The 13,170-nt window shown below is 36.9% G+C and overlaps 1 protein-coding gene across 1 annotated transcript in view; it reads left to right on the top strand.

Annotated features, from left to right (window-relative positions):
- kirrel3a (kirre like nephrin family adhesion molecule 3a) overlaps positions 1 to 13,170 on the top strand; it is a 177,062-nt gene that overhangs the window by 109,884 nt on the left and 54,008 nt on the right. Inside the window, exon 4 of the mRNA XM_073829707.1 lies at positions 10,212 to 10,369. Coding sequence (XP_073685808.1) covers positions 10,212 to 10,369 — 158 coding nt within the window. The remainder of the gene's footprint in view (positions 1 to 10,211; positions 10,370 to 13,170) is intronic.

Genomic DNA, 13,170 nt, shown 5'->3' with positions numbered 1-13,170 from the left:
ACATTGCTGAAGAAGGACCCCTGAGGCTAATTAGATCCAAGGAATTCCCCTAAAGCCAAGGCGAGGAGCTGGAGAGAGAGCGAGAGCCGCGGCGCAGCAACTCGGTGAACCGTGGGGAGAAACCCGAGCCACTTCCAAAGGTCACCATTGTTTAAAAAGAGCTACTGCAGTGTTTCTGTAAGCTCTCAGCATTTGTTCTGCTCATTGTCTTCAGAGTTAAAGAGCTTGTGCGATTTGGCTGCTTTCAGACTTAATTAGAGGCTTTCTTTCCTCCTTGACGCGATTTGATGCGAATGAAAACAAGGCTATGTGGAACAAAAGTACAGTTCGTTCAATGTGTCAAGCTGTCTTGAAGTCAACATACAAGCAGAATTGACCTATTCACTTTCCCTGGTCTTATTAGAAACAATCCGCTGGTTATTTCAAAGAGAAAAGTTGGAAAATGACTTGCGCCCTCTCTCTGAATTGACTTGTCGCTCAACACCTTTCCTCCAAACACCTCAGGCCTAGTATGTAGTACAAATTTGTCCGTATGCAATCAAATACCAAGGATAAAATTATGTTCAGCCTTACATTATTTCTTGATAATATATATATATAAATATAAATATAAATATAAATATAAATATAAATATAAATATAAATATAAATATAAATATATATATATATATATATATATATATATATATATATACATACACACACACATATATATATATATATACACTATTTGATGACTGTCATGTCTAATTACGACCTTTTTTTAACTACAGTACCTTGCGAAAGTATTCACGCCCCTTTATTTTTTCTGTTTTATGTTTTTGCCTTATCTTAAACTGTTTTAAATTACTTCTTTCCACATCAATCTACACACCAAGCCCCATAATTGCAAAGCAAAGACAGAAGTGTCACAACTTCATTCATTTATTAAAAATAAACTGAAATAAGTACATTGCATAAATATTCATACCCTTAACTCAGTACTTAGCTGAAGCACCTTTACGGCCTCAAGTCTTTTTAGGTATGATGCAACAAGATTTGCACAACAACATTGGGCAGTTATCTGTGATTCTTCGCCTCACCTTTTCACCTCTCAAGCTCTGTCAGCTTGGATGGGGTATGGCAGACATTTTCAGGTTTCTCCAGACATCTCAGGCTCTAGCTGGGCCACTCAAGGACATTCAGTCTGAGGTTCTGAATGCTCTAGACTGGGTTTTCATTAAGGCTATTTCAATATTTTTGTGCATTGAGATTTTAGTCTGCTCTGACAAGTCCTCCAGTCCCTGCCACTGAAAAACAGCCCCACAGCATGAGGCTACACTTTACTTTTGGGATGGTACTCTGCAGGTGATGAGCAGTGCCTGGTTTTCTTCAAACATGATGCTTGGAATTGAGGTTCATCAGACCACAGAATCTTGCTTCTCACAGTCTAGGGGTCCTTTAGGTGCTTTTTTGCTAATTCCAAGTGTGTTTTATGTGTCTTCACTGAGGAGAGGAGTCTTGCCACTCCACCATAAAGCCCAGATCGGTGGAGTGTTGCAGAGATGTTTGTCCTTTTGTAGGTTTCTCCTATCTTCACATAGGATCATGGAGCTCAACTAGAGTGACCATCAGGTTCTTGGTCACCACTCTAGCCAAGGCCCTTCTCCATCAATTGCTTAGTTTGGCCAGGAGGCCAGCTCTAGCAAGAGTCATGGTTGTTTCAGACTACATGCTTCTGTGAACCTTTAATGCAGCAGAATTTCTTCTGAACTCTTCCCCAGATGTGTGGCTTGATGCAGTCCTTTCTCTTAGCTTTACAGACAGTTTTCTTTTTACCTCAGGGCTTGGTTTTTGCTCTGATATGCATTTTCAGCTGTTAGATCTTTTATTAAGACGTGTATGTCCTTCCAAACCATACTCATTCAATTGAATTTGCCACAGGTTACCTTCACTCGAAGTGTAGTAACATCTACAAGCAATATACATGCTCCTGAGCTAAATTTCAACTGTCCCAGAAAAGGGTATGAATACTTATGCAATGGGATCATTTAGGTTTTAAATTTTTTATAAATTTGTAAAAATGTTAAAAACCATTTTCTTTTCTTTTTTTTTTTTTTTACGCTTTGTCATTATGGTGTATGAAGCGTGGATAGATGTGAGGGACATGTAATGTAATACAGCTTTTTGGGGTGAGGTAATATTTTTATATTTTTATGTAATTATTTATTTTTAAGACTTTTATTCAGCAAGGACACATTGATCCGCTCTGACAGTTAAGTCTTTTATAATGTTAAAAAAGATTTCTATTTTAAACAAATGCTTTTCTTTTGAACGTTTTCTTTTTAAATTTTTTTGTTGATATTGAGAAAATGTCACATTTCCACAGAAATATTAAGGAGCACAACTGTTTTCAATATTTATAATAAGAACAAATGTTTCTTGAGGAGCAATCTATATATTAAAATGATTTCTGAAGGATCATTTAAGGAATAAATTACATTAATAAAATATGCTAAAATAAACAATTATTTTAATGTTTTTTTTTTTACTGTATTTAAATAAGTGCAGCCTTGATAGCATAAGAGACTTAAAAAAAAAAAAAAAAACATTAACAACCCAAACAACCCCTTTGAACAATAATGTAGATGTGCTAAAAGCCACAAAACACTAATTTTGAATCTAATTATGCAGTCACGTCACATTAATTAGGCCTACATATGAACTTCTCAGACTAGTGGTAGGACAAGCTAGTGGATTAAAGCTTTATACAAGATGTTATCCTCTGCCTTAAGAGCGTGTTGAACAAGCCACGCTAACCCGTCCCAGAGGGAGACAAACATCAGTCCTAATGAGAGGAGACGGCAATTACTTGTAGTCTTTCAAAGCAAAGAGGCTGTTCGGTTCCTCCTTTTCATGGATAAGACACCAGTCAGGGATCATCACCTGATTCTCAGAAAACTAGAATGGAAAGGTGGCGAAAAGATGTCCTGTTGTCTTTTCCCCTTTTTTATGGGTTTCTCACCCTTTCACAGCAAGCTAACTCACCCAGCCCTGTCCAAATAAGTTCCCAGTCTCCTCATGTTAATGTCAGCACCAGCGTTGGCCGCAAAAAGGCATATCGCAGCCAGAGTCAGAACAGAGAAAGCAAACAATGCTGTGATGAAATTGAAAATGCAGAGTTCACAGATACAGGTCTCGACCCGAATAACAGCCAAATGCCATTGTTCCCATTGTTTTTTTTTTTCTTGCCCAAACTACATTTTGCCCTTGGTTTTAAATGCAAGAATTGTCACCTCAGTCTGCAAGTGCAGTTAGTGTTATGAATTTTCAAAAATGTATTGCAGTTTGCAACAGCTGGTCCTCATTTCAAAGGTTACACTTTGTTGAAGAGGCAGCAGGCATGCGGCAACATCTGCATCTCGTAGAAATGTGAATTCACAGGCAGGTACATCATGCTACTGTGTCACAGCAGAATAAAAATTCTCACCAATGTGACATAGGTGCAAAACTTCAGCTGAGATATGTGCAGTGTTTAAAATTAACTTGCTAAATAGTAGGCATCGGTGACTAAATTATGTTGGCCATTTTACATTTACATATTTGGCAGATGCTTTTAATCCAAAGCCATTTACATTCCATTCAAGGTCCATCTTTTATCATTCTTGCTTTACCTGGAAATAAAACCCATGACCTTGGTGTTGCTAGTGTCATGCTCTACTTAAAGGCAACTATGTATTTTAATTTATTCAGCTATTAGCTCTGGCTTGTGTATTTGAATGGCTGAGTAGAGTTTCGCAATAAGACATGTCTCTTTTCACAAGTTAAGACATTGGGTGAATCATTTGAATCATTCACTCAAATGATTAATTCAAAAACACTAGTTCATTCTAGAACACAAGAAGTTACTGTTTTTAATGAGTCATTGAATCATACACTCATTCGATTTGTTCATAAACATGGATTACTTCAAGATTCATTGATTCAGTTGGTCACTTTATGAGTAAGTCATTGATTCAAATACGTAGAATTTGAATTTACTATGAGTGAGTCATTTAAATCATTCACTCTAATTCTCTCTTAATTAACGCTAATTCATTCTAGAGCTAAACAACTGACTGTCTTGTGAATGAGACATTAAATCATACACTCAAATAATTGATTCAATACACTAATTAATTCTAGAACAAAGCAGGTGACTGTCTTTATGAATGACTCACTGAATCATACACATCCAATTTAGTCATAAAGTTACCAACTGAATCAATAAATCAGTCAGAAAAGACTTGAAGTAATCTGTGTTTATGAATAAGGTTTTAATTTTTTTTATTTGAGTGTTATTGATTATATGAACTTTAAATTTGAATTTACTATGAGTGAGTCATTTGAATCATTTACTCAAATTATTAATCCCAATGATTCACTAATTCTTTCACAAGTGACTATCTTTGAATGAATCATTGAATCGTACACTCATCCGATTTGTTGATAAACACAGATTACTTCAAGTCTTTTATTAGTGATTCATTGATTCAGTTGGTCACTTTATGAGTAAGTTATTGATTCATTGTCTTTGAGTGTTATTTATTCAACTTTGTTTGAATTTACTATGAGTGAGTCATTTGAATCATTCACTCAATTGATTTATTCAAAAACACTAATTCATTCTAGATCAAAACAAGTGACTGTCTTTTTGAATGAGACATTGAATCATACACTCATCCAATTTATTCATAAACACAGATTACTACAAATCTTCTCTGACTAACTGATTGATTCAGTTGGTCACTTTATGAGTAAATTATTGATTCATTGTCTTAATGAGTGTATTTGGTTCAATAACTTTTTTGAATTTGAATTTACAATGAGTGCTTCATTTGAATCATTCACTCAAATGATTTTTTCAAAAACACATTCATTTTAGATCAAAACAAGTGACTGTCTTTGTGAATGAATCATTGAGTCATACAGATTCAATTTATTCATAAACAGATTACTTCAAGTATTTTATTGCTGATTCATTGATTCAGTTAGTAGCTTTATAAGTAAGTTATTGATTCATTGTCTCTATGAGTGTTATTGCTTCAATAACTTACTCAGTTTAATATACTTCAAAAATGCAAACTATTACTGTGATCAATGCAAAAATTATTATTTTTTTACTCCTTCAGAAATCATTCTAATATGCTGATTTTCTGCTCAAGAAACATTTCTTATTATCATTAGTGCTGAAAACATTGCTGCTAAATATTTCTGATGCTGCGATTCATTTTGTTTTTCAGGATTCTTTGATAAATATAAAATTCAAAAGAACAGTATTTATTTGAAATGCACATATTTTATAACATTATAAATGTCTTTACTGTGACTTTTGATCAATTTATTGCATCTTTGCTGAATAAAAATATTAATTTCTTAAAAAATCTTACTAACCCCTAGTAATATTACTATATGTCTGAAATTCTACATAATCAAAAGGATTTATGTTTTAAAATGTAATTAAGATCACATTGATATATCATAGAGAGTAACAGGACAGAAAAAGTGCACCGTGACAGGCTCCTCCTGTACTGTAGAGCTCCCACAGGGCATGTGGAGCACGAGACAGAGTTCTGATTAGAGCGGAGAGCTGCTGTTCACTGGCCTGTTCAGGCCAAAGGGGTCTCTGGTGTGGGCCACTTGTCCATGCGTGTCATCTCCGTACATGCTGTACTGTTTTTTTTGGGGGGGCGTCCTCCCAAGATGACTCCTGTTTTTGAGCATCAGACGTCTCAGTGACATGCCTTCCCTCACAGAGAAGCTTTTAAGGGAACTCGAGCAGAAGGAGTGGGATAAATCGCTCGCTCTCAATTCAGCGCTTGTGTCAATAACGGCACCCTGTAGTTAAAGCTCATCAAGCTGACGTCTATTTATTTATTTATACTCGCTATTCATGTCATAACCAAAAAAAACAAACATGCTGAACCTAAAGCGTAATTGAACTTTTAATATTCATCGCCTCCTCAGTAGATTTAGCTCAATAGATGACAGCCTGTCTTTATATAATAATTAAGACAAATTAATGTGAAATGACAATACTGGAATTAACTGAAATTAAGGAAATTTTAATGATAGTCAATTATCTGATGCATTGGCCAGAGCTTGAAGTATTAAAAGAAACAGATCAGCGTCTACACTGATCTGTAGAAGTTTTATTTTATTGTGAACAAGCAAAACACTGTATCTTTAAAGTCTCACTTGAGGCTGTTTCCCTCAAACAGAGCGTACTGTTCGCAATTGAAAAACAGGCCCAAGGTCGGTCGGATGCTCTCGCATTGATAAGCTGACGGGAGAATGTAAGACAATGATTTTTATTACAAAACAAACAGTTCAGTGCCGCAAGGCCGTTTGGCCATTGTACTGTTTAGTCAACATTACTGCACAAAAGTGACAATGAAAAGTGCAGCGATTATGTTGTTGAACGTGCAATTCAAGGTTGGTTAGTGCTTTATGTAATGCGGTTTCCATTAATTATGTTAAAAATAGTCCTGGATTTAACATTCCCTGCCCTTGTGTTAACATTTAAACTTTTGAAAATGTTATTTCACCTTGTTTATCCGATTTTAATTGGATTTCCTACAGTTCGTTTGAAACTAAGCGCCCCCTTTGTTAGCAAACTGGCCTTGAGCGGGAACTTTCAAAAGGTGAAACGCCACACCATCATTATCTGATCAAAACAGAGGAATATTTCATTTCAAATGCTTTTTTTTTTTTTTTTGAATAAATGTTTGTGTCCTGGTAACAAGATCACATCTGCTCCTGTTTAAAAAGCTTTTATCGTGAACCTCCGTGAGTATTTTTAGTTAATACACCTGAAAAAATAAAAACAAAAAAGAGGGATAATTGCTAAAGGCTGTGTGCTGCTGTGTGGTACAACAACTGAACTCAGGATGAAAGTGATTAATCCACCGTGCTACCAATTCCTGTGAGAGAAAGACGGAGAGAGGGAACGAGAAAGGGAGAGAGAGACATCTCCAGATGTAAGACCAAATCCAGGTACATTATAAAATAGGTCACATTTCCCAGAATGCCCCTTCTCTCTTGTTTCCAAAATGAAATTGCTCCATTTTTCTCCTTCCACATGCTGAATGACTCGGGGTGTCTCAAGGGCCCGGTGTATCAAGAGGGCAGAGACAGAAGTAATTCGGTCCTGGCTGTTCGTTAGGCTCCGTGTGAGAGTTTCTCCCCACTCTGAACAGCAATTACGGCGGGATGATTAATCCATCGTGTTGACCGGCTCAACACAAAGAAGATGATTGGCTGCGTTAAGGCACCGGCTTGGAAGCGTCGCATCAGGGCATATTTGCAAACATGGCGGTCACAAGAAGGTTTAACATGGTTACGCCAGTCTCTGGCGCTCACGAGGAGAGCATGAACCATCTGGGATCCGTGCCACATGGAGAGTCACGGGATGCCATCCAAAGCTGCTTGGAAATGGCACTGTGTGAATTCGCACCATAATATATTGGCACTTAGCTTTCTGGAATTCTAGGACTTGAATGTTGGACTGCGGTGCCAGCTCTCTCTCTCTCTCTTTCTCTCGTCTCTAATTCAACCCCATCAATAACTGAAACTTGAGCAGACAGACTGATTGACTTAACTGTTGTGTTCATTTGCATACACTTAGCCTCTGGTCTGTCAGTCCCGGAAAACAATCCCAGCATGCAATTGTAAGCTATGTTTGTATCGCTTGGAGAAAAAAAACAAAACACGAATGAGTTTGCTCTAAACAGGCAAAGCACTTAGGCGTTAAAACAAGCCGTTAAGGATGGCTTTGATGTCCAGATGGGGAAAGGAATATGACACTGACTTTAATTGCTCCTGGAAATGAGAGTGGATTCTGAGTGGATGGAAGTACTTTGAATTATCTGACACTAATTTAAATGCAGCGAAGGGGTTTCATTCCAGTTTTCTATGACTGTTTTTATTGGTAAAACAAGAACCACTATTACATTACTCATTTGCATATCTATCTATCTATCTATCTATCTATCTATCTATCTATCTATCTATCTATCTGTATACGCTACTGTTATATTATTAATATTAATATTATTACAATTTAGTCAGTCTTACAAGTTAAACATTTTTTGATTTGAATGTATTTGACATATATATTTTTGTGATAGAAAATCTGAATATTCTGCATCATTACTCCAGTCTTCAGTGTCACATCGTCCTTCAGAAATCATTCTAATAAGCTGATTTGGTTCTCAAAAAACATTTCTTATTATATAATGTTGCAATCAGTTGTGCTAATATGTATGTGGAAACCATGAATATTTTTTTTTTAGGATTGTTTAATGTATAGAAATCTTTTATAACATCATAAATGTCTTTACTTTTGGTCTTTTTTGGTCAATTTATTGCTTCCTTGAATAAAAGATTTATATACTGTACTTAAGGGGAGAACACTTTTTTTCATGCACCTATTAAGTTTTTCAAGGTTTTTCATAGTGTTTTTTTTTTCAGACTAGTTGAAAGAAAACATCCAAAAAACAACATAAAGTGTTTCTTTTGTAGCACTTTATCTATTTGTGTCAATCGGTTTCAATTACAACGCATATTTTTAAAGTCTGCTTTCTCAAAATGAGTTTTTGAGAAACTTCTTCTACACTGAGCCATAAATCTCCACTTTAGTAACACTTACACACACCAAACTTTACATTTATATTCTTGTCTATATCCTGAAGGTTTTTACAGAGGGATTTGTTCATATATAATTTGCTTGATTTTATTCCCCCCAAAATGGTAAAAAAAAATTGTTTCCTGTCTGTTCTAAGAAATTATGGAGGAATTTCCGAATTATATTGTAACAAAATGAGATACTCTGTAAAAGCGTCAAAAAAAAAAAAAAAAAAAAAAGTCAAAAAAATTAAACAAGAATTTTGAAACTGACTTCATACCATTTTTAGATTTCTGTACTAGAAATGTATGCAAATTACCGCATATTTAATTAAATAATGAATCATTTGCATATTTAAACCTAACATTTTAGAAAACCTGTAATACAAAAAAAGTTGGCATTTATCAAAGTAATCAGTCAACTGGGTAAGTACGGTGATAACTATTAGTTAATTTTTTTACCGTATTCACCTGCAGTGTCTTGCCTTAACTGTCCTAAAACTTTTAAACAGAATATCATTTTTGTTTACATAATTTTGATACCTATTTAAATATTTGAGCTGCCTGTGTGGCTGCGCACACTTAAACAGATTTACTTTTCCATCACGACAGACCGAATCAGTTTTCTACTTTTCATTTTTCTTCACTCCTTCTTTATCTCTCTCTTTCTCTAATCTCTCCCACTCTCTCTATTTTTCTCCCTCTCCAAACCGTGCTGACAACTAGATGTGTCTGTGGCCTTTATACACGGAGGCAGAAGGGAAAAACTATTCATTCGGTTTGAGAACCGTATGATTTTTTTCAAGCCGGAGGGAGGCTTGATTGGTTCCAGGGAAGAAACACCAGCTAACAAATCACAAAGGACTCTCAGTGCTCTGAGATCGTCGCGTAGCGCGAGGGACAAGTCTCCACGGTCTGATGTGCTACACAGAAAGATCTGAAGAGAAGATGTCCGGTGTCCTCCTTCGGAGACTTTCATTTCTTGAAGAAACATGGTCAAAACGTCCCCTTTGCACCCTAAACTTCGCTGTTTCCATGGTGCCTTGAAGTACCCAGTTGCACAAACTTGTAAGTGCCGTCTGATTGGCCAGAAATCTTGGCGAGAGTAAAAGCTGGCAGGAGTCTAATCAGTGAGATATGAGTAATGGGGTCTCAGCTTCCCTCTTAATGAAGTCAGCATCTCTGGGACGTCCCCCAACAACAACCACCCCCCAGTCGGCCCGTTCTGGCACCCTCAAATAGTCCCTCCCCTTCTCACGTCTTACTGCCCTCACTCTTTTTCCAGTGCTCTCTCTGGAGCACTCAGGATGTAGCAGCTGCTTGTTGCCTTTGATTTAGACTTGCCCCAGATATGCTCCCTAATGAGCTGAGTGCCCAATCAATAATTTACCTGAGTCTGAGTGAGAGGCAGGCTGATCAGAGCTGTTTAAAAAGAGAACTGCAATCAGCGCTATTCACAAACCTGTTTTTTGACTCATCCTTCCATATCTCTCCCTCTCTCTCTCTCACTATGTGCCATTGTTTGTGAAACAAGAGGATAAACTTCTCTCTGATTTTTTTTTCCCCAGTTCCTCCTGATGACCCCGTGATAATCGGAGCGCCTGTGGTGAGCTTGCGCGCAGGAGATTCGCTGAACCTCACCTGCCATGCTGACAACGCCAAACCGGCCGCCTCCATAATCTGGATCCGCAATGGAGAGGTGCTAAACAGTGCCGCTTACACCAAGGTACGGCAGATCCCTGCTGCTGGCGGTTATTGTAACAACGGAACACAATACTGAACCATGATAGAATCAGGGAGTGTGTCTCAAAATCATTTTTAGGCATCATAAATGTGTTCAAATCTTCAATTGAATGCACCTGTGATGCTCGAAAAAGTGTTTTGTTTCAAACTGAACATTCATATCCAGCTATTGTGCCAAAAAATGCAGTTTCGAACATTTTAGATTGATTCAATGTGCATTTAATGCTGTACTGAGTGTTTGATTTCAAGCTGAATAATCGAATGTTCCGTTTTGAACATTTGAACGCTTCTATAAGGCCCCAAAAAACTTTTGTGTTTTGATTCAGTTCAGATGTGCAGAAGATGCCTGAAATATTTAGAGTCGATTCAGAAAGCTTTTCTCAAATGTTTTGATTCGGTTCAACATGTGCACATGATTAGTGTTGGGCACGTTACTTTAAAAAGGTAATTAGTTACTTCTCACAAATAGTAACTGAGTAACATTATTATTAAAGTTACTAATTACCAGGGAAAGTAACTGTTAGTAACTGAAAAAATGTTCAAACATGTCAAATAACTTGGGTACCCCTGAAATGAAATGTTAAATGAATGAAATGGACACTAAATCGAATAAATATATAATATATATATATAGTCAAACCCGAAATTATTCATACCCCTGGCAAATTCTAACTTAAAGCTACTTTTATTAAACCAGCAAGTTTTTTTTTTTGACCGGAAATGACACAGGCCTCTCCCAAAAGATAATAAGATGATGTATAAGAGGCATCAAAACGTTAATGTTTTTGTCTGCCAACCATTTCTTCACCACATTTGCTGTGTGTTTTGGGTCGTTGTCATGCTGAAATGTCCACTGGTGCCTAAGGCCAAGTTTCTCTACAGACTGCCTGATGTTGTTGTTGAGAATTTTGATGTAATGCTCCTTTTTCATGGTGCCGTTTACTGTGATTAGGTTCCCTGCTCCACCTGCTGAAAAACACCCCCAAAACATTAGGTTCCCAACACCATGTTTGACAGTGGGGATGGTGTCCTCTGAGATTTTTCACAGTGCGGAACATCTTGAATTTTTTAATAATATTTTGTACTGTAGCCACTGGAACTTCAAAACATTTAGATATGGTCTTATAGCCCTTTCCTGACTTGTGAGCAGCCACAATGCGCAGCCGCAGGTCCTCAGTGAGCTCCTTTGTCTTAGCCATGACTGTCTACAAACCAACAACAGAGAGCTTCTGTTTTTCAGCTGTTGAGTTGATTAAAACAGCTGTTCCCTATGAATCAGGGTAATTGGGATGCTTTAGAACAGCTTGGACTATTTGGAATGGTATAGAACTTTGGATTTTCCCTTAGACCGTGACAGTTTGCAAAGGGTATGAATAATTTTGGACATGCCACTTTTTGTTTAAATGTAAATAAAAGCTGAGAAATATTTTTTTTTCCACAATGAGGCCTCTTGTACATCGTCTTATATTTTGGGAGAAGCCTGTGTCATTTCCTGTGTTTTTATAAAAAAGGGGGAAAAATAAAAATAGGCCTAATACTGATAAGATAACACTACTACGAATTCTACTACTACTAGGATTAATGTGCTGCTGAGTTCATGAATATTAATCACGTTGTCTGCGTTCGCTGGAACCGATTTGCTGAAATCAAAACAAGGATGATATAGGTGAGCGCCAGCCAATGAGATTTGCACATTAGTTCCACCTACTACCGGAGAAACCGGCAGTTCTTAAAAGCTGAAGATTTCCAAAGGAGCTCTGTTGTTTAGTGATGGGAAGTTCGGATCATTTTACTGACTCGGATCTTTGAGTCTCGTTCAGCAAAATGAACGAATCTTTTTTCGAGTCATTTCGTTCATTTCGTTCATTTTAGCAAAATATAATTAAAAAGCTACGTGTTACTTCCATAACACATGTACTGCTTATACAAACGTTGATTACACTACAAACAAGACAAAACTATAATACTATTAGAAAAAGAAAAGGTTAATTCATTGTTTACCTGGGTCTTCAGTCTATGATTAGCTCCCTCACCTCTATCTGTACGGGTTTGAGTCGTTCGTTCATCACGCGACAGCCCCATAAGCTTAACCTATGCTGCCTGAGCCGGAAACAGAATTGATTAGTTCATCTCTCGAGTCTTCGGGTTTGAGTCGTTCGTTCATAGTTGCGCAATTGCGCATGCGCGACTGAACGAATCACTCCCCGAGACGACTCGTTCTTCCCGAGTCACATTAAAGATTCGTTCAAAATGAACGAATCGTTCAAGAACGACCCATCACTACTGTTATTTTGAGAGGAAAATTCAGGAAAGAATATCGTTTACACATAGCATGTCAATTCTGCATGGTATATATAAGACTCTCTCGCTTTGTATCTTTCTTTGCGTGCGCGTGAGACAAAGTGACAGCGAGTCCTGTGTCTTCACAATAGAGTTTACAGTTCGTCAAATACAGGTACGCTGCTCATCCATTCAGATGAACTGAAAAATAAAATTTTTATAGTATTATAATATGTTATAGTAACGCCGATTACTCGTTACTAAAAAAAATAACGCTGTTAGTAACGTCGTTTATTTATAATGCCGTTATTCCCATCACTGCACGTGATGCCCAAAAAAGCTGTCTCAAAAATTTGATTAAATTCAAACAGGCACTGATGGCCAAAACCACTGTTTCATTTGAAATTGAATGATCAAATGATCAAAAGATTTGTGAGTTCAAACATTTCCCAGAAACTGTCTTGACTGTTTCGTTTCAAATTGAACGATCTATCTTGCCCAAAA

The sequence above is a fragment of the Garra rufa genome, chromosome 23 (genome assembly GCF_049309525.1).
Source record: "Garra rufa chromosome 23, GarRuf1.0, whole genome shotgun sequence".
Taxonomy (NCBI): domain Eukaryota; kingdom Metazoa; phylum Chordata; class Actinopteri; order Cypriniformes; family Cyprinidae; genus Garra; species Garra rufa.
The sequence above is the reverse complement of the archived record's forward strand: the minus strand, read 5'-3'. Positions and strand labels throughout refer to the sequence as shown.